The sequence below is a fragment of the Dendronephthya gigantea genome, unplaced genomic scaffold (assembly GCF_004324835.1).
Source record: "Dendronephthya gigantea isolate DGI-Jeju-01 unplaced genomic scaffold, DenGig_1.0 000050F, whole genome shotgun sequence".
NCBI classification, from domain to species: Eukaryota; Metazoa; Cnidaria; class Anthozoa; order Malacalcyonacea; family Nephtheidae; genus Dendronephthya; species Dendronephthya gigantea.
Window position 1 is genome coordinate 729,124 of NW_021163060.1, and position 22,013 is coordinate 751,136.

A 22,013-nucleotide genomic window follows, 5' to 3' on the forward strand; every position below is an offset into this window, starting at 1 on the left:
TATATACATCCATTGTTATCATAGAGACTTTCACGTAAACACTAAAATAATTAGGTTACAATCGTTTATAAATCATCATCCAAATATGAGCTTTAAAGTTCATCCTCTTTACAATAACAAAATCATGTTCTGTAAAAAAAAAATCCGAAACAAGACATCTTGAGAGTAAAATTTTAGAATCAAGCAAGACACAGATGGAAACTGTAAATCTTCGACTTTATTTCAAAGTCATCTTCACTCTTCAGACAGAAAATGTACAGTTTTAACCTGTGTCTTGCTTGATTCATATTTTGACTCTCAAGATGTCTTGTTTATTCGAAATTTGTTTTTACTGTACTTTTTTAAATTGTCGGCTGGTCATAGTTTTTAAATCATGTTCTATTAGTCTTCATTGGTTCGTTGCTAATTTGAGGGGTTAATTTCTTGCATGAGAATTTCCTAAATAATCCTAAAATTTACACTACTACTACCAAGATATAATTCAGTTTTTTTCAAAATTTTGCATCACTTTTTGATCATCATTGCACTATATCATTAATAAACAACCATGTTCGTTTGTTTATTTGGTTTTTTCAAAGATCATGGATCCATTGCACCAATCGTGCTTACTAGTGTCACTTTCGATGAAAAACGTCGCATTTCACTGGCAAAATCTGTATTAAAAACGTGAAAACAAATAAATATTTTGGCGCAAAGATCTTTGATAAAAGATATTACAGCTACAGTGCTTGAGTCAATGGTATTTTATTTCCTAAACACAACCACTGGTGGTAAATTGAAAATTATATTTCTTCTTTGCAAGAACTTACCTGGACCAAAACCTTGAAATACCTATTGTAATTTGTTAAACTCTGGTCTTAAACTCACCCTTATACAGATATACTAAATACCTATTCTGTACAGTTCTTTGAATTGTATAGTTCTGTAAATGAAATACTTTGTGCAATCACTAATAGTAAAGTGAATTACAGCTTGAAATTCGTCTAATCTACAGCTATAATCTCAGGAATTTCTGGTCTGTCTAATATACAGCTATAATCTGTGTATGTTTAGTGCGTTTATAAAGTTAATCATGAGAATTAAATTTAATTTTTATTATAATCAATCAATCATTCGAGGTTAAAAAAGTTACTGATTAAAGCCACATTTATTCATTGATTTCATTCATTTTTTATTGATTATCAATAACAATCAGAATATAGTTAATTCCATATTACAAAATCAATGATGATCGTGATCTACTAATTTCATGGGTAAAATTTACCTATTTCATTGAAACTACAAAATTAAATTGACTGTCATTTGTTCTGCTTACAGCATTGGTTATTCTAAGAAAATGCATATTTTTAATTCGATTATTATACAGTGCAAACATAGTTCTGGCAGCTTTCTTTATCCACTGTCAAAGTGCTCCTACAATGAAATGGTGCGTTATTTATCTCACATTGATATTTTCAAATGACTTACATGAAGTTTTTTTGGAGCGCAGGCACGGATCATGGGAATATTGAATATTCCCATCGTTCTACTTTTCCCAAAAAAATTCATGTAAGCATGTTTAGCCTGAGAGATTAGCACAACCAGTTGGTTATGCTAGCGTGCTCTTTTGTGCAAATTCTAGAAGTACTACTTCACATGCTCGCCTCATGTTAATCACGTTTTCAGCACGTTTTGAACACGCGAAAACGTGGGTTTCGTCATGTGAACATCGGATGTCCATCACGTGAACATCAGGTGTTCATCGCGCAGCAATAAAAGAAAAACTCAAAACAACGCCTGGCGTTCCTCACCCTTCTCCGTTTGAAATTTTTCATCCATGTGCATCGAATTCCCGGAGACTGACGTAGTTGACCCGTTTCTCCCACGGGGGTTTGATGCCTGGCGGGTATTTTTCTCCGGTCGGAACCACACGACGTAGACCTTCTGGCCGAACATCCCGGCAAGCAAAACGGTCGCGTTAAAACAGGAATTTAACAAGAGCACTGAGGTTCGATAGACCGCCTTTGTGCCGTAGAACAGAGGTAAGAAACATATCCACTGAACACATGTTGTGTACATAGTTATCCCCACCAGCTTCGCTTCATTGAAATTCGCGGGCAGTTTGCGGGTTAGAAAGGCATATATTGTACATAGAACTAACAAGAGTACATTGTAGCTTATAGATATTATGTACTCCATACCGGAAGTGCGACAGATCAAGTGGAAGTGGCGCGGCTCGTAAAACTTCGTCAATTCCGAAGTTGTTCCGAACATCGATGCAATCAGGCTGATCCCAACTTGAATACACACCAGAAGGGCGGTTATTAGGAGCTGCGGGCCTGGCGTGATGAACGCTGGGCGATGTCGACCGCGAAAGATACGTGCGATGCGATTGGTTTTCACAAGTATGGCGGAATAACACACGGCCAAAAAGACGCCCGACCCAAACCTCTGAAACACACACCTGCGCCGAGAGGGCTCACCTAACATCGCAAATCCGAGACAAAACGAAAGTGCTATGCCAGCAAGCAACACGAGCATTAGTTCGCGACCTGAAGCCATGATGAGCGGAGTGGAGTAAAACTTGTACATCGTTAACGCGACAAAAAGGGTGCATAAAATGCCCAGGCTGGCCCATATTGTGAGCAAGACGATCACCCACGGGGTCGGGCCATCCTCTGGCAGACGCTCGCACCCAGTCCTATTCTTCGTGGGGCGCGAATCCAATGCACAGTTTCGGCAAGAGAAATCAGAATCGACGTATTCTTTGTCGCGACATGGTTCACATTTCCAACAACATCGCGGATTACCTGGCTCTACGATACGAGCTAAAAGATAAATAAATTTGAGCATCATCGCAAGAACAACCGATTAATTGAATCTTATATTGTATACTTGTGACTTATCAAAGACCAACTGGCTTGACTTCAACAAGACTTTTAAGGTTAATGGGTGAAAACCAGCCTCCAGTTTAGGGGTGACTTACCTTCACCGATTTTACATTCTTTGCTACACCAGGAGCTATGGTTTGACAACCTTTTACGGTTTTCAAACCAACTTGTATTTCCTAATGAAGACTGGCATTGACTCCACTCCGTTATCTTACTGTATTCCCTTTTCTCATAAAACATGATGTCATATCGGGACATCCCGTTGCCATTCTCGTCGAAGCTGACATTCCCGCTTTTTCCGGTGAAACTTGTATTCTTCAGGTACTCGAACAAGTCAATCCCGTTTTCAGTCAACTGATCCAAACGCTTCCTCAAGCTTAACGACTTGTTGGTGGTTCGTAGCATCGCATCCAAGCTGTGGCCAAGGGCGTAAACCGCATCAAAAACGTACGGGACTTTGTCATCATTCGTGAACCCTATCATGTCCCATGCTGAAGCTTCGGTCTCGTTGCACAGCGTCGCGTATTTTCCCGCGTTCGTGCTATTTTTAGATATGACGCATTTGAAGTGGGACTCCCAAAACATGTCGAACCATGGATTTCGCGGGTTCGCACCGGGTCTCAACGCCCGAAAATACTGGTAAAATTTTTCCAACGACTCTAAACGCGGCCGGTGCAATGCGATAGAAATTGCACCGTCAGCGATATCTTCGACGCCTCGCAATTCCTGACCAACCCCCCAGGTATCCGTGGCCAGCCAACGGAAGCCACCGACATGACTCATGGTCTTGTTTTGGATTTTTTTAACGGTTTTAAGAATGACATAAGTGTGAACGCTCTCAGTCAACAGCACAACCCCCCGTACAGATTGCCTCTTGTTAATGCGCTCTAAAAATGCTTCAATTTCTCGCTCCTGTTTAGAATTTTGCAAACTTCCGTCTCCTTCAGGAGCGCCGATTTTTAATTCGTCGACAATGCACGGAGAGTCGTTTTTCAATGCATCGAGAAAGCATTCCCGGATGCGTTCGCCGTAATTCCCGGATGAGCTGATGAGGAAGAACGCTGACCACCCTAGCTGGGTGATAATGTCGACTAAGGCCTTAGCCTGGCCATCATCGGAGGGGACCGTTCTCGCGAAGTATCCGAACTCGTCCCGATTGCTGAGATCGGGACTCGTCGCCCCATAGCTGACCTGGGGTAACCGAAATAGCCGCAGCAAGCTCGCTACAGTTATGGAGGTTTGGCTAGAGACTGTACCGACCACGCCCATGACGGGGGGAGGGAGATTATCAGGGTCGGTACATATCTTCCCCCCCTGACCAAACGCGTTTAGTACGAACTTGAGGCTTTCATCCAAGGCTGCATTATCAGAAAGACAGTCATCTCGTATCTCGGCGCCAAGAGTTATGTTAGGAAGAATGCTGGTGTCATTGTTTATCTAAAAGGCAGCAAATTTTTTTTTAATATGACGTCATTATTATTGGTCACTACCATGACACAAAATATTCCTTTCTAAAATATTTCTATCCCTTTCATTCATCCCTTTCTTACTTCTTCCAACCTTTCTTGCCCCCCTCCCATTTTTTCCTCTCTCTTCTGCCTTCCTCTTGAAGTATTCTATCAGCAGCACTGCTTACAATACTAACAATACAACCCAATATATTTATACTGCTGTTGGCAGGAAAGAATGTTAAAAACTCTCCTTTCCCATCTTCTCACTATTCCCCACCCTCCTTTTTCCCCTCATCCTTCATGGCCCCCCCTTCCCTATTTCCCCTTGCCTTCAGTCTCACATGATTCTCACCATTCCCACCCTCCTTCCTTATTTCAACCAAGTTTCCCTTCACCCTTCATGGTCCCCCCTTCCCTATTTCCCCTTGCCTTCAGCCACACATGCATACAGGGAATAAAGCTTTTTATCAGCCATTGTTCACCTCCTCAACAGCATACAACATAGCTTCAACTCTCATGATATTCCTTGGGCTGGTATGTTGATAACACTCCATGTCCAAATACCTCCGGTGGAGGGAGAAAAGCCCCCCAAGAATCAGGTCGCCATCTATTGCAGCCAACATGTCATTTTCGTTGGAATGTGCATCACTCTGCATCAGCATATGTGGTTTTAAATGCTGTTCCAAAGTGTATCTGCGGCATTTTGATAATTCCAAACACGTCAGAATGTACAAAGAGGTCTGTAGGATGTACCTCATCTTCTATGGGATGTTATCATTTTTAAAAAGGTACTTGATCGTTGGTTGTATCATCTGAAAGTTTTCATACTAGTTAAAGAGATATTGGACGGTTTTATACGCTATATAGTTCGTTGTCTGGCGGGTCGATGTGTTTCGTCTTAAGGACCTTACTTCTTGTTGTTATTGTATTAAAAACAAGGAAGTTTAAATCATAGAACAAGTGTCCTCTTTTAAATAAATTGAAATTCATGAGAACAGATCTAGATCTAACGAGTAACATAAAAAAGCTCGTATCACATAGCGTGGTGCTAATTTTCTATCTAAACAGTCAATGTAAATAATATACGTTTTCAACTTTGAAACATATTAGATTAGATCCATACACGAGCCACTGAAGTGGCGCCTTCATAGCGATTCCTGTTTCCCTTTTAAGTTGAAACAGCAAAAGCTTTAGATTTTTAAGAAGAAAACAACACAGCCAACACCTAACAAAGTGATCGGAGAAATACAGTAGAAATACTCACAAATTCCGTGGGGTTTCTGTATGCCTTTTGCTTTTTCGATTGTTTGTTTATTAATTCGAAAATTGCGACTTTCAAGCCCCCCCTAATTTGCGGGATGGATGTCCATTTGCCCGGGCAGGACGATTCTGCAGGCAATATTATTCTTTGTTTAATCGCATTTAGTTTCTTTACTACGCGTTAAAAAACGAGTTTATATCACTTTAAAACGCATAAGTATATAAAATTATTATAACGATGTTGTTTAGAGAACCAACGACTCCAACGAGTCTGTAAAAAGTGTTATTTTTGCCTTAATTTAAATATGAACGAGAATAGCGATTAGCGAGTCTTTGCACTTGTCCCGCGGTCGTGCGCTAGCTGTCATGCGCGTTAATCGACCGTTGCTGTTTTGCTGCCAGTAATTTCAAATAATTCTTCGAATCGAATTTCATTCAAATTTAGGAAAATTTCGGCCGTTTTTTGCCTATATTTTGATGAAATGTACCGTAGAAGACAACGACGAGGTACGTGCTTGCTGTCCACTTTAATATTGTGCAGTTGTGTCTATTTATCGGTTCAAAAAGCTAGTCTTTACAATGAAATCGCCATTTTCTTGGCATGGACTCATTTTCTGCCTGTATGTTTTAATAAAAACCAATTAATTTTGCTCGCCAATTTTTGTGCCTATTGTTGATAAACAAAGTGCATTTTCTCATCTCCTGCATTGTATATTCTGAAAAAACTATTACTTCTTTATTTCTTAAAGAAATATTGTAAATTTTCAATATAAATTGCTGAAATAGGCATATTTGTTATGTAAATATTTTGCATACATAGTCAAGATGTTTTCTTCATTGTGTTTCATAGTTGGGTCTGTTTTGAACCCATTTTCATACAATCATACTTCAGATCAAATATTTTGATTGATTGTTATCGAAATTCTCACAATTTAGATAGCGAAATTGTCAAAAATGTATGCTCATTCTGTGGGGAGCCGTCAAATGAGAAGAAATATGGGAAATTCTTTACATCCAAGTTGGGATATGCTGTTCATCAGTATTGTATGGTAAGTGTGGAGCAGAGATAAAGAGTGATAAATAGTTTGTTTATAAATTGCTGGAAACAAGCTTTAAAGATGAAATACAATGTGTACTGTAAACACTTTGTTCCCTTTGAAAGGCTGTATTCTTAAAGTTTAAGAATTGTTTGTTGTCAGATTTAACACTGTTTGCTTTGTTAACCATCACTATAACTCTATTGCTAAACCACGTCTATCAAAAAAGAAAGTTGCATTTAAAATTGTAGCAAAAATATGTTAAATATCTTGTAGAAGGAAGATTTTTATCTCAGTCAACATAATTCAGTAGAGATCTGAATTATGGGGTGTTTGAAGGCCTTTTTAACTTCTCTCCTATGGTGGGATGAGATTTCTACCAGATTTAAAAATCACCAATGCCTTACCATCTGACTACCCAAATGCTTTCGAAATTGGGGTTATGATTCGCACTGAATCATTGACCATTAGCATGTACAAAATTTGGCTTTTAAAAAAGAATTTAATAGGTACTTGTATAGACTTGAAGTTTTATACTGAAAGCTTGCTGATAATCATTATATGTTAAATGTGTGGTGTTAAATTACCAGTTCTTGTACCAAGTGCTATATAATCAATACCAATAGACCTGGATCTCGCACATCTGGTGAAGTCATAAATTTAGAGGACAGCTGTTATTCAGATTTTTTCTTATGTTCACTGAACTATATGTATATTGATCAGTGACAGAATGTAACCAATTAGAACACTCAATCTGGGGTAGCAGCAAGGTGCCTTTAAAAGTTGTCTTCGGAACAACTGTGATGTGTGTCTGTATTCCAGGTTTATTGATATTATGTATATAATGTATTTACATGAAGTATTCTTGTGAATTGTTGACGCGCGAGGAGCCTCTTGGGAAACGTCCTACTATACTTATTTTTATGAATAGCACTTGGGTACAAGGTAACAATAAATACCATTCATTAGCATATTTTGATATCAAGGCATTGGTGGTTCAGTGGTAGAATTCTCGCCTGCCACGCGGGAGGCCCGGGTTCGATTCCCGGCCAATGCATCCTTTTCTTTCCTCCCGTTAAAATGTTTTTTTTTCTATCGTAATTTAAAACAAATGTTCATAACTATAATTTAAATGCATTTCTAGTACCAACAAACTACAAATAAATAAGAAATTCGTAACATTTCATCGCTTTTTTCGAGATATTTTTATGGAAGAAGCGTAGGCACCAGGCCTCGATATTTCATGCTATTCGGGCAAGCTTTGTTTGCAGGCGTGTAGGCAACGAATATAAAACAATGAGTAGAATAAAGTTTAAAATTGTTGAAATTTGGTGATTTTTTGATACTATTTCTAATATATATGGGTTTCGTAGCGGAAATAGTTGAATTTTATAAAATGTATTGCTTGTTTGCTTCAAACCTTCAACGCATTTACTTCAGTCAATGTAATTCTGATAACAATGTTCTCTTTCTGTGGATTTCATATGAAGTTTTAGTAAAGAAACAATTTTGTCTCAAAACAAAAGGACGGGGCTCAGGCGGGAATCGAACCCGCGGCCTCTCGCACCCAAAGCGAGAATCATACCACTAGACCACTGAGCCTTGTTGAGAAAAGGGAAAACAATCGGTCTCTATAAAGAAATCACTCTCTGTACCTGTAAAACAACGTGGCCTTTGTTGACATACCACCTGTTCGCGGGGAGCACGTTGTCTTGACAACCACAGGAAGTGTGTTAACTGGGTTTAATTCGAGTTTTCGAGTCCAAAAAAATGATGCGTTGTCGGCTTCTGAAATTTATAGACCATTTCCAGACTCCAGTCACTTCATGATCAGGCAAAATAATTGAAGGATGCGAGGCTTTTGTATCATCTGCTATACTAGTTTGCTTTCATATTCTTATATAGTTCTTTTCGGCCGCCTTACCACAAAACGGCAAAGATCACGAAGGCTTTGAAGGATTTTTAGAGCAAGATGTTTTGAAGGAAATCAGGCGAGCTAGTCGATTGGTAAGATTACAAAACCTTTATCTCAATTTCCAGCATTTGGAATCTGAATTTTTTAACAACATTGATCTTAATCTTAAACGTAATCTTAGCTGAAAGCCTTACGCTAATCCTAATCTTAATCTCAGGACCTTAATCCAAATCCTTTATCCTTCCGATTTGAAGGTCGTTGAAGGATTTATCCATAGATATATATATATATATATATATGGATTTATCAGTTGATAACGATTAGGATTTGACTGTTGTTATTCTTCTTGGTTTAGCGTTGTAATTTGTGTCAGAAGAAAGGCGCATCTGCTGGGTGTTGTGACCAGTACTGCAAGAAGGGATTCCACTTCACTTGCGGTGTCAATCAAAATTATCTATTTCAATTTTACGGGCAGTTCAGGTACCTTGGAATTCGTTACGTACGACCGTCTAACCCCGTGTTTTGGGCAGTCTCTATGGGGGTAAAATATAGGGTGTTCGTTTAATGTAACATGCTTGCTAACAAAGGTACCGTAATAGTGAAGGTTGACTGAGAAACATATCCTTGTGGTGTGTTGTGACGACGAGTACTCACGATAACATTTTGACAACGGAAAATTGAGCTGCTTCGCTCATAGCTTTAGAGGTTGCCAAGCCATAATTGGGCTTTTTAATGTTTCAGTTAAATCATCGCCTCTTTAAGACTAGTTTGCCTCTTACGAAAACGATGAAAAGGGTGTTAAGACAGTGTATAATTGGTGACCATGCATGTACGTGTTTTGAACATGAACGGTTAAATTTTTTTTGGTCTTAACAAATTGCGGAACCTTTTATAAAACGTGACCGCGCAATATGGTGCTGTCAATATCGGTTCGATTGTAGCTTGATTTGTGCAATTATTATTCGGCCTCGTTATGAACAATCGACTGACTCGCAACCGCGCGCGTCTGAACAAATGACGCATCTTTCCAGGGCGTTTTGCGATCACCATCGTCCATATCAAAGTTCAACGTCTTATCCGTCAAAGAAAGTATCATGTCCTATCTGTTTGGAGTCTGTACCATGTTGTGTTTCACCCGACGTTCTGGCCACGCCCTGTTGTAAGGACGTCTGGCTTCACAGGACTTGTGTTCAGGTACGATTGAGTAAGAAAACAGCTTACCCCATCTATATACCATTAGTCGAATGCACTACATAGCATAGATATATAGGATGGGTCACGTGTAAAAAATAAGCCATCTGGTGTGTGCAAGTGTGTTGTGTGGTTCATACAAACGATTGCTACAAAAACCCTGGGAAAATATTGGCAACCTAACAACCAATCGGGCTAGCTGATCACGGTGGTCGAGCACATTTTTCAGCATGCCCGGTTTGTTACTCGGAGTAGCACCATCCAGAAATAATCCACCTTAGTTATACCCACAATCATTATTGCCCTGGGCATTTTAAAACTCTTCATAAATCACATACAAAATTGATAGCCATTGTACTACAATTCTTGATGCATATTAGGTTCATTTCTCATAATTACCGTATTATAATTTGCCATACAACGTCAGTCGTTAGCGCTCATAGAAGCGATCGACTTGGTGTTCAATTTTAGGGCACTCATCCCCACTCATCATACATTTTACCCTAATCAAATACTGTCTTACTGCTAAGAATCATATACTAGTATTATTGCTATATGTTACTGCGTATATCGAAAAACATTCTTGTAATTCTTATTCAGGAACAAGCGACGGTCAGCGGTTACTTCTTTCGTTGTCCGGTTTGCAACGACAAGGAAAAGTTTGTAAAGGAAATGAAAAGAATGGGAATATACGTCCCTGATAGGTACTAGTTTTTCAAGCAATATTTATCATTCCATAATATACTCCATAATATTGTTACAAAAATATGTCGTTTTGTTTTGCCTTTGACGTCATGATCTATCGTTAGGCGCCATCTTGGTATATGATATGGAACCAAAATGGCGGCAAACACATGCAAGCCACCTGTACCATACATGAACGTCCACATACGATGTTTTTAAAATTCAAATCAACGGTATTTCTCTAGGGACGCCGCCTGGGAAGACGGCAATAATTTTGCAGAGTTACTTGACAAATACAGCAGCTGTGATTCTCCAGCGTGTAAATGTCCATTAGGAAGAAAATTCTCGGCTGAGAACGGGTGAGTTAATTGCAGTGAACTGGTAGAAAATAAGACTGGAACGATAGCTCTGCGAAAAATTTGAAGCCAAGATGGCGGAATAATATGAAGCCTTTCTTGTAGGTATGATCCAGGCCACCACGTGGAAATTTCGTAGGTAAAATGGCGGCAATTATGATTTTACCGCGCTAGAGGCCTGGTCATGCCTACAAGAAACGCTTCCTGTTCCGCCATCTTGGCTTCGCTCATTAATGAGGGAAAAGTCAAAGAGCTAGCGTTCCAGTAACGATTGAAATATCATAGGCACAATTCAAAATGTTACAGAGGCATGCACCACCATAATTTAACAATTACACCTCTCGTTCATATTCTACATGCATTTTATTTCAATTTTTTAATTTTCTTCGAAAATAGTGAATGCTAATAACGAACTTCCACTTTAGGGAGTGGGAATTGGTGCTATGCAACACCTGTGGTCAGTTTGGTACCCACGTAGGATGTAAAACCTGGACGACGAACCCCCCGTCTTTGCTGTGTCCAACCTGCCGGCCTGCAGTACACCAAGGCAGTGAGCTTATTACACGCTCTGCTTTAAAAAAACAAAGCAATCCGGAGGGGAGGAAATCGATTACCAGCCAGAAAGGTATGTTCGGCATCTTGGCACTTCCTTTAAAGATGGGGAGAGCTCAACGCGTTTTTAAAAACGAAGCATGCAAATTTCATCGCTAATCATATTAGTTGTATTCAAAATCTTTGAATTAAGTAGCTAATTCTCTGTTGGAATCTTCAGTAATCTGCTGGTCAACATATTTACCAGCACGAGAATAGATTTGCAGACAAACACATCATGGAAAAGCAACGTATTTTGTTGTGTTTCAGGCAAAGGACCACTGAAAAAGAATCATCAGAGTGTCGATTCCGACACGGACTCCGAGGACATCTCGAAGGTGCTGAACGGACTCAAACGGCAAACCGAAGATGACTTCTTAAGTTCCGACACTAGTTTTTTTGTGCAGCGGGCCATAGCGGCTGGAACCGCTGCCATCGAAAATAACGGGCCGAAGACTCACGCGAGCTCTAGTGTTACTTGTAACCGGAAGCGAAAAGCCGATGATAGCGAAAGCGACGATGAAATAATGATCACAAAATATGTTCCTGGTCAAAAGGCACAAAACAAGTGTCAAGTTTGCCCTAAATGCAATCGCCGAAAACGAGCAAATATACCCACTAGCTCACCGGCAAAAATGCCCCGGAAGGATTTTCCTAGTACCGGGTATACGTCTATATCGGATAAAGGTTCCCACTCAGGTTCGTCTTCGACAAAGTCCAGTGTAGAAATCACTGAGCTCGGGTACGAGTCGGAGAGCTTCGTGCCGGAAGGCAAAGCATCCAGACGCGCGAACGCGCATGCGCGGGAACCAAAGGTAGCGGACTATGAAATTATAGAACTTGCCGCTGACCACACTCACCGGTCGTCCGTTCTGTTGCTGCCGTCTGAAGAGAAATCGGGAGAATTGGAAGACAAGGTTGAAAAGGACGAAATTCTGCTTTCGAGTGATGATGGTGCCGAAAACGAAGCGGTGAGTAAGCCAAAAAAGTCCGGTTCTTTTTGGCTGAGTTCCGTCGAAAGGTTGTTTCAGTTTCTGAATCCGCGCTCCAGTCCGGAAGCTGGTGACGAAAAAAAGCGGACATCGAAAGATAAGGAAATGTCTGAAGGAGATGTGGAGGCACAGCAGCAGCGTTTATCCTCCGGGGAAGAGTCAGAGACCTTCGTCAAAAAATCGATATCGCTCGACAATACGTCGGCAACTGACGAAAGAAGATCGCCATCGCTCGGGCAGAAAGCGGAAGGCGCCGGGGGAAGACATTCAGGGGAGACGTCCGAAGCAATCGGTGACAACACAACGTCGTTTGGAAATAGGTCGGAAACTACGGAAGAAATGTCGGAATCTCATGTAAATACATTAGATAATATGGAGGAAAACTCCGGCAGCATCGCAAATACATCGAATTTTGCAAGTTCGTTATCGAGCTCTAGAAATGGCAAGAGAAGAGATTTTGAGTTCTTGATGAGGAAAGCTGTTTTAGAAGAGGTTATTGATCATGCTATTGAACTAAAGAATTCTGGCAAGGAGCTTAAACATAGATGTGTGTCAAGCTGTTAGACGGCGGCATATTTTTTCTATTTAGGGCAACATGTTTTTTTTATATTTTGTTTATTTTTGCTCAAGAATTGCGAAGACAGGTTCAGATAAACTGGAGGAGATAATATTTCTTGTTTATATCGTTCTGCTCGCAGACCACGCGAATATAGTTGATGCGGTTAGAAGTAAGGTCGCTCCGAATCAGTCAACATGAACATTTTTGACCGTGAAAATGTAGAACTTACTGTACTGCAAGAAACTGTTACTGAAAGACGATATAGCAACGTGTGTATGGTGGTTGATAGGAACCCACCAGGAATAGCTACTAGGAAGGAGAGCGGATGGGGGAAATTTGTTTTCTTTAAATGATCATTTAAGCAGTTACGATGAACAGTTCTCTAATAAAATGACTGTACACACTGCTATTATTTTCATATTTCGTTTCAATATAACACGTCCATTACAAGTTTTCTTAAACCGATGCGCAACTCTCTCAAACCTGACTGGACACCACATTATAAAGCATGTTCTCCACTAGGGGAATTTATTTGCGCGAACAGATAAAAGCGATTCTACTTTTTCGCCGGGAATTTTTTCGCAAACCAATCACATCACTGGATTTCATATATCGCGTCGCGCGAATAAATTCGCCTAGTGGAAAACGGCTTAAAACATGTTTGCATTGTTCGCAGACGCTGTAGTATAGGGGTTATGTATTTAAGTTATATGTTACCTATGTATAATATTGTATCGATATCTTTAATTGCTTCTGTTTGGTTATTTATTTCCCTGCATGATACCAAGGCCGGATTTTAGGGTTAATATCAGGGGAGGAGGGATGAATGATTTCCAGAGAGGTGCGTAGTGGTCTGATTCTTAGCCTTTTTAGGGGGTGTATGGCTTCACAGTGCCTCCGCTATAAGAAACTGTTTAAACTTTAAACAAGCTTCTCTATCACAGAGACGTCTTAATTTTATTAGTACCTAAGAATTTAGACTTTGTCGTATGTTTTTGGATCGAAATAATTTTCAATTTTAGGGGAGGTTGAAAGATATGTCAGGGCGGCACCTTCCCTATAAAATCCGACCTTGCGTGACACATGTAAAATGTGCGAACTGTTCATATTTGTAACAACAAATGTTATTTTAAAACTTAAGAATGAAGTTCATTTCAATTAAATATCTACTATGCGCGCAGAATGAAACGTGATAAAAAAATTGCATGACATTTTGCGTGGTCCATTGTTATACTAAGATCAGTGTAAATCGCAAGAATATATACTGGTAAATTTAAAATCAGATAATCATGGTCCACTTGGTAGTCCTGTTTCGTATAGAGATGAATGCGTAAAAGGCTTTCAAGCGTTTAAGCTACACACTCGACCCAGACCTCATCCGCCAGAGGACATGATTTCTGTGTGTAGGGGCAGTCGTGAATATTCTTCTCCAGACCCCCACAGTACACATTAGTTAGCCACATGTAGCCACTGCTCCTAACCTTGTCCGCGGGCGCTGGGTACGTGGCCTGAACACCAGAGGTGTAACCCAGTTGTACGCAAGCCACGTGCGCGTCACGAGGATCCCAGGAGTTGGAACAGATTCCACCGAAAGCGCCGTACCTGTATAATTCGAGACGACCAACGTTTGGCCTTGCTCCGTCGACCAATCTTAAGGTCTGACACGTCACCGTCGCGAGGTGGGTGCAGGGCTGGGGTACCCCGGATTCTTGACAGTCATCGAGGGCAAGCTCGTCACCCTTGCATTGCATACCACCGCGGAAAAGGATGGACGATTTCGCTTTCTTGGTGGCCTCGATTGCGCCGGATAGTCCCCGCTCCCGACACAGAACATGCGCATCGCGGATGTCCCAATCGTTTGCGCAAAGGTCTAACCACGATCTCTGGCGAAAAACGCGCACAGTACCGCTGTGATCTTTAGCAGAACTACCCACTATATTGATGGCAGTATTTGTTACGATGCCAATATCATCCTCGTGTGTGCACTCTGATGTGTCCTCGGAGTAGGCGCAATCCAATATACTGTCCACTAAACCAGGGCATGTCATATTCAAAATTTTAATCTCGCCCGTTCCCCTACCATATCTGCGCGTGTTCCATCTATTGTAATAGAAACTTCTATCTAACTCGAGCCTTATCATGTGGGCGTCCGCATTAGTAAAATTTTTATCGCACATTGTACCCCACGTGCCGTCCTTGAACAGTTCCACTCTTCCCGCTTTTCTGCTTGGTCCATCGACAAGCCTCAAGATGGTACAACGAACGCCGGCATCATTCGCGTGGGTGCAAGTGCCGAGCGGGGTTTGGGGGCAGTGGGATATACGGCTTTCGCTCCCATCACATAGTAGCCCATCGTAGTGAATCGTTCCGCTTCCTTGTCCAAAATGTGCTCCGTCGAAAGTTCGCAACCCACCGTGGAAGCCAAGCATTCGACAAATCACTTCGCCATCTGTGATATCCCACTTGTGATCACATACTGTCCCCCACGATCCATCCTTGTATACCTCTACCCTGCCTTCGTAGTAATGTCTTCCACCTGCAAGGCGGACATCCGCCTGGCAGATAACGCCGGCGTCTTCACTGTGAGAACAGTCGCTTGTTGTGCTTTTTGAACAATCATTGAGAACAGCCTCTGAACCTGTACACGCCATGTCGAATGAGATTGGTACAGTTCCTTCAAGAAAACGTTGCAGTCGATTAATCCTTGTGAGCGTTACATAAATATGTCAGGGGCCAGTTGGACAAAAGCCTGGATAGTGCTATCAACCGGATGGTGTTTTTCAATCGTTTTAAAACTGGCCGTTATTCGGTATAACTAAGACTGAACCTCTCTTAAAAGTCTCTTTATTTAATGTTGGCTAAATATCTGTAGTTTTAGTGCTTTTTGAATGCCTTTCATCGATGCAAAAGTCCGTGATCAAAAATAGGATAAGATTTGGCTTGAAACTTTGCCTAAACTAGGCCTAATTTGACTTAACAACGTTTCCGAACTAAGAGCCTTTGTTGGGAGAGTTAGTAAGACAAGCTCTCTATCGTTTTACTGTCTAGAAATTAGCGAACATTTGTATTTACCTGGTGGAAAGTAACCACCCTGTTTGGATGCGATATACCCCGGAAATCCAAGTTGTTTACAAACGACGGTTGCCTCCAGGTCATCCCAGCTATCATCACAAATCGTATGCCATCTCCCGTTGTGGAAATGCTCCACGCGACCTGTGAAGGTAATAATACATCACATAGAATCGCTGAGTTGATTTTACAAATTGTTATACAGCGTTAATTCTAATCCAACACTAATCCTAACCTAATTATCTCAAGGATTAAAGTCGTGTATTTAGGATTTACTGAACCTGAAATTGTTACCATCATTTTTATCATAAGTAAGAGAGATATTACTGAACAGACTGTTAGTTCATAAAATCAATTGTTCGAATCCAAGTTGTTATGAAATTAAATTTGTATCATCTTTTAGTTAAACTTTGAACAAAATTTGACATTCCAGATCTCATGAAGAGCTCACAATTTTCCGCTTACCCTCGTAGTAACCCGCGCCGTCGACCAGCCTGATTTGCTCGCACGTGATGCTTATATCTTCACTGTGTGCGCAATTGCTTGTCGTCACGTGCGCGCAGTGTGACACAGTCTTTTCTCTTCCACTGCATACGACGTCATCCATCACGATTGGAACGCTGTCATCAGCGTTATTACCAAAACTACGGCCGTGTTGAAAGCCGAGCTGTCTGCAAGCAACCTGTTCAGATATTTTAAGTTAGAAATCACTTTATTCCCATGTGATTTGAAATGCCCGAAGAGAACTGTGTCTTCTTGCCAACAAATCCATTAAACGTTTTCAAATTTTGCGTCAGAGCAGTAAGAGCAGATAGTTCTTATAGATAAAGATTATCGCAAAGATTTGACTAGTTTCGTGAGGAATAACGCAAGATATAATACTCTAGTACTGGTCAGTGGAATTTACCAACGATAAATTTCTACAAATATCACTGAAAATCGCTACGGTGGGATCTTGTTCAGAAAAAGACTTTGTGCCTGCTACTATAGTTTTCCAAAACTTGTGAATATGACTATTTAAAGCAATGCTAAGAATTGTAAATGTACCTGGGTAGACATCGGAGTCCAATAATCATCACAAACTGTCCCCCATCGTCCACCAGTGTACGCCTCTAGCCTACCTTGATAAGAATCTAGAGAGAAATGAATCGATTGTTTTCGAAGACATCATCAAATTTGACTACAAAATAACTTCAAAGATGGCGGCCAAGTAACCGTCAGTTATCGTTCTACATATGATTCTCTAGGTACACGTGCATTCAAATTATTAGTGTATCACGTCATTTCCATGTGGGCCCCAAAAGGAGCTCCTATATCCTGTCACAAACAATTTTGAACGTATATTTATTTATGTGACCAAATCTTGCATCCAAAAACTAGACAATTGTAGAATTCACGATTGATATTGAAGAATGTTTACTCACTGCCTGCAACAAGTCGTAGATTCTGACACACGACACCAGCTGTCCTCATATTTGAAGCATACAGTGTTTCTCCGTTAACAGTACAGTCGGATAGTTTTGCTTCGCTTCCACTGCACCGAACGTCGGTGATAAACACCTGTACGTAATAGATATATAAAATATAACCAGGGGAGCTCTTACTGCCAACTCTAGAGAGTTAACAAGCGAGAGTTTACATGAGTGTTTTTTAAACTATCATGTCCAGATCAAACGAGGATGAGAGTTGATGAGAGTTAGCAAGCGAGAGTTTGCATGAGTGTTTTCTCAACTATCATGTCCTGATCAAACAAGAATGAGAGTTGATGAGAATTAGCAAGCGAGAGTTTGCATGAGTGTTTTCTCAACTACCATTTCCTGATCAAATGAGAATGAGTGTTGATGAGAGTTAACAAGCGAGAGTTTACATGAGTGTTTTCTCAACTATCATGTCCTGATCAAACGAGAATGAGAGTTGATGAGAGTTAGCAAGCGAGAGTTTGCATGAGTGTTTTCTCAACTATCATGTCCTGATCAAATGAGAATGAGTGTTGATGAGAGTTAACAAGCGAGAGTTTACATGAGTGTTTTCTCAACTATCATGTCCTGATCAAACGAGAATGAGTGTTGATGAGAGTTAGCAAGCGAGAGTTTATATGAGTGTTTTCTCAACTATCATGTCCTGATCAAACGAGAATGAGAGTTGATGAGAGTTAGCAAGCGAGAGTTTACATGAGTGTTTTCTAAACTACCATTTCCTGATCAAACAAGAATGAGAGTTGATGAGAGTTAAATTTTACATGAGGTTTCTATTGATCCGATGAGTTGTTTATTGTGTTTTCTAAACTATCATGTCCTGATCAAACGAGAATGAGTGTTGATGAGAGTTAGCAAGCGAGAGTTTACATGAGTGTTTTCTAAACTATCATGTCCTGATCAAACGAGAATGAGAGTTGATGAAAGTTAGCAAGCAAGAGTTTACATGAGTGTTTTCTCAACTATCATGTCCTGATCAAACGAGAATGAGTGTTGATGAGAGTTAGCAAGCGAGAGTTTACATCAGTGTTTTCTCAACTATCATGTCCTGGTCAAATGAGAATGAGTGTTGATGAGAGTTAACAAGCGAGAGTTTACATAAGTGTTTTCTCAACTATCATGTCCTGATCAAATGAGAATGAGTGTTGATGAGAGTTAACAAGCGAAAGTTTACATGAGTGCTCAGGTTAAACAGATTTTGAACATAGAATTTTGAACATTTTGAAGAAGAATTACCTGCACATAATCCGCAGGCAACTGTTTCATTATTTCTAAAGCCTCTGGGAAGCCGAGCTCCTTGCATGCAACATTGCCATCGTTCATATCCCATCCTGCGTCCCCTACTGCACCCCACTTTCCACCACTGTATATCTCTACCCGACCAGCGTTATCCCCTGGACCCCCCACCAGACGGATTGGGTGATCACCGCTGGTGTCAGAAGCGCCTAAAAAGAAGAAGAAACAGGCTCTTTTTTATATCCGGTGGTTTTCAAAATTAAACACTCTCCAAGAACACGTTTAGCAGAGATAAATCAGGAAACCAGGAAACAAACCAGGAAACATTGTTTGCTAACTATGTTTCAACAAAATGTGGACAATCGCGGAATCATACGGATCTTTGACCTACACCTGGTTGCTGATCTACGCCTGGTTGCTTCAAACGGAACTAAGTCTCTTCATCACTCACATGTTGGTGGCTCTCCACTCCAAGTTCCGTCTGACAAACAGTTGAGGTTCTCATTTCCAGCAAGCGTGTACTTAAACTTGCAGAAGAATGAGGCTGTATTTCCTTCAACACGTGGTCCACGTCTGATGCCATTGGCCGGGTGCTCCAAAACAGGACATACCACTATACAAATAGGATATTTTATTTGTGGAAAAAGATGCTACGAAATCATGCAGTCCTGGGCAGATGACCACTGGTAAATTTTGTCTAACTAAACACATAGAAAGAGCTTTTTGAGAGAGAAAAATATCAAGAGCAATTGTTTCACATAATTGCCAGGAAGGTCATGATATAACTTCCTTGTAGCTTTTCAATGCAGGAACTTACTGACAACTTTTACTTGGGTTTTGTTACTCTCAACAACGCCAAGCGTGTTCGATGCTCGGACATGGTAAAATCCCTCGTGTGATTTCTGTATGTTACGGAATACAAGAACAGCTTTGGTTTCTTCCTGGTAGGTATCATACTGCCCCTCACCAGGGGTGATTTCGACGCCATCTTTAAACCAAGCGTCGACGACTGTGAATCCTGAGAGTCGTGCAGATATGGAAGAGTAGAATATAGAGCCAAACTCGACAAATCGTGTAGAAATTGTTGCAGTTGGCAAAGCTGCAAGGGAACATTGATAAATCATTAATTATATTCCAATGGTGGTCACCGTAGGAGTCGGAAAAATGATCGACAAAGAGACAGAATTAAGCTTCTGGAGCATTTTCCACACAGCGAGTAGAAACTTTTAAAATTGTGGGTTTCTTTAAGTTTTTTAAATGATGATTAAAACTACCTCCGTTAAAGTAGTTCATTTTAAAGAAACATGTATTAAGGTGAACGGCTGGAACTGCTATTATCTCATCACTTCGGCTGTTTTTTGACACCCACTTGTTTAAAACCCACCTGAGTATAACTCAGCTACTAACCTGCAACCCCGACATAACCTTCATTAGAATTAACTCCTGCAATTCGATTTAATGCAGTACACGAATATAACCCACTGTCTGTTGCGATGAATGGTTTAATCTGCAAGCTTCCGTTTGGAAGGAGGCTGAAGCGATCGTTCAACGCCAAGTTCATGATATGGCCATCTTTGATCCATTTCCACCATTCCGTATGTTGCGAAAAACAATCCAGTGTCACGGTGTCGTTTGGGTGCACCTCTCCTCCTTTGGGATGGACTGTTATCGACGGCGAAACTGTAAACGTAAATATGATATATTTTTGGTGACATGGCTGGGTTTGACCATGCAACATTTATTGGACGACGGAGCTGGGATGTGCTTGAGGTGCTCCTGTCCCTGCTGTCGTTTACTGGCAGGCCTAGGGGCAAGGTAAGGGGGTACTTACTTCCACCTGTTTGGCGCAAACGTTGCCGTAGAAACCCAGGTCAACACCAAGGTGTTTACACTATCGCATGGTGTTGCCATGGTTACCTGTTGTTATGAGGCTGGCCAGATTCAAAGTACGGTCAGTGGTTTAAAATTGTATTTTTCGCTAAGTGCTGGTCTGGTTGGTTATAGAATAATATGGTTTGGTGTGGTTTGATCTTGAGGTCCAGTTGTTGTTACAAAGCATACGATCTGATATTCTGATACTCTTTATTTAATAGTTTCAACCAACCCACTTTAATATTGAGGGGGAATGCTTTTTATTTGTCTGTCCATAACAAATACGCGAGGAGATATGCTTACCGCGCAAAAGACAAGCAAACTTTCGCTTCTGGCCGTCCCACAAACAAACACACGTACCTCCTACTGAGCAGTTCTCGCCGAGAAAACCTGGTAGGCAAATACATTTTGTCTCGCCTGTGACACAATCTTGAATGCACGACCCATCGTTCTCACAAACCATTCCGACACACGATGTCTGTTGAAATTATCAAATAAAGGCTATGGTGTTTGACTGAACACATATTTCACTTTCATCGTAATATCAAACTTTCATATTTTACAGACTAACTTATATATTCCTAAACGTTGTTTGTTAAACCGCGCCAAATTGCCACCTGTGTATTTTACGGTCCTTACTTTTAAATTATTCAGGCTCTTATGATAATAGACCTGCAGACTCGCCACAATATGAGTAAATGTGAAGACTCAAGGTTCTGGGGCATGTTTTCGACTGAATTAAGAGAAACTTCTCTGTCTTTGTAGCTAGGATACTACTTTTCTTTATCCGTCAGTAACCATTCAGTAAGAAGCTTGTAGGACTAGGTGTGAAAGGGCTAGGAATGAAGCAGCAATTGGGGGCCCAGGACTAGGAATGAATAGAATATTCAGAACAATCGTCCTCAAAATTCGGAAAGGACAATGCTTTTAGACACAAGGCAAGCTTGACTGTTGATAGTCGATATTATATCCCCTGGTATGCATCCCCCATACCTTTGACGTTTCATAATGTGTGTATCCAGCGCGGGCACTCATAGACGTCATATTCTTCGTTTTATCCACCAATTCGCAACCGTGCAGTCCATCATCGCCTGCATCCCGTTCAAAGTTGTAGGATAAGCACTTACCGTTATCCAGACACTCGAACGCGCAATGAATGGGCGATATGACTTGGTGCGTAGCGATGATGCCTTTGTCTATCGCGTGATCTAAGAAGAGTCAAAATGAGGCAATGAAGTTTTTTAAAAGTCGTCTTTTATTTGTTTATGTATAATATAAAATCATACATTGATACATACCGACATCTTTTTCAGCAAAATTTCCAATATTCTGACAGCTGCTTCGCATCGGTCCTTTTTCGAGGGAATTTCTCGCTTGTAGCCAAACAAAAAGCAAAACAAACTTCATTGCGATTCGAATCACGACTGGCGACTTTGAGACATTGTGTCTGCAGTG

At 40.7% G+C, this 22,013-nt stretch overlaps 3 protein-coding genes and 2 non-coding genes across 7 annotated transcripts; 2 read left to right on the forward strand and 3 right to left on the reverse strand.

Annotated features, from left to right (window-relative positions):
• Positions 1-37: 37 nt before the first annotated feature.
• LOC114528513 (metabotropic glutamate receptor 4-like) lies at positions 38-5,661 on the reverse strand. 3 transcript variants are annotated; one of them, XM_028550169.1, is made up of 5 exons: positions 5,586-5,661; positions 4,804-5,133; positions 2,966-4,307; positions 1,791-2,807; positions 38-653 (listed from the first exon to the last, which is right to left on the reverse strand). In XM_028550169.1, exons 2-5 carry the CDS (start codon positions 5,077-5,079, stop codon positions 580-582), a joined length of 2,709 nt encoding a protein of 902 aa, XP_028405970.1. In that variant the 5' UTR covers positions 5,080-5,133; positions 5,586-5,661; the 3' UTR covers positions 38-579. The 3 variants fall into 3 exon arrangements, with proteins under 3 accessions (XP_028405970.1, XP_028405971.1, XP_028405972.1); XM_028550170.1 differs by having other exon boundaries at positions 4,804-5,148; positions 5,586-5,641; XM_028550171.1 differs by lacking the exon at positions 38-653 and adding an exon at positions 670-1,413.
• Positions 5,662-5,951: 290 nt separating this feature from the next.
• Positions 5,952-13,752, forward strand: LOC114528424. Its single transcript, XM_028550045.1, has 9 exons — positions 5,952-6,088; positions 6,518-6,630; positions 8,524-8,625; positions 8,889-9,013; positions 9,565-9,727; positions 10,325-10,428; positions 10,654-10,767; positions 11,190-11,389; positions 11,626-13,752. The coding sequence occupies exons 1-9, from the start codon at positions 6,064-6,066 to the stop codon at positions 12,909-12,911; spliced, it is 2,232 nt and encodes a 743-aa protein (XP_028405846.1). The 5' UTR covers positions 5,952-6,063; the 3' UTR covers positions 12,912-13,752.
• Trnag-gcc lies at positions 7,605-7,675 on the forward strand. The gene has a single exon. It is a non-coding gene; the product is annotated as a tRNA-Gly (tRNA).
• Positions 8,149-8,220, reverse strand: Trnap-ugg. Its single transcript has one exon. It is a non-coding gene; the product is annotated as a tRNA-Pro (tRNA).
• A 149-nt stretch (positions 13,753-13,901) lies between the features above and the next one.
• Positions 13,902-21,919, reverse strand: LOC114528423 (scavenger receptor cysteine-rich domain superfamily protein-like). Its single transcript, XM_028550044.1, has 12 exons — positions 21,857-21,919; positions 21,552-21,766; positions 20,919-21,036; positions 20,094-20,366; positions 19,504-19,785; positions 19,138-19,299; positions 18,687-18,895; positions 17,400-17,535; positions 17,023-17,108; positions 16,441-16,657; positions 15,979-16,119; positions 13,902-15,580 (listed from the first exon to the last, which is right to left on the reverse strand). Exons 1-12 carry the CDS (start codon positions 21,903-21,905, stop codon positions 14,256-14,258), a joined length of 3,213 nt encoding a protein of 1,070 aa, XP_028405845.1. The 5' UTR covers positions 21,906-21,919; the 3' UTR covers positions 13,902-14,255.
• Positions 21,920-22,013: the final 94 nt, after the last annotated feature.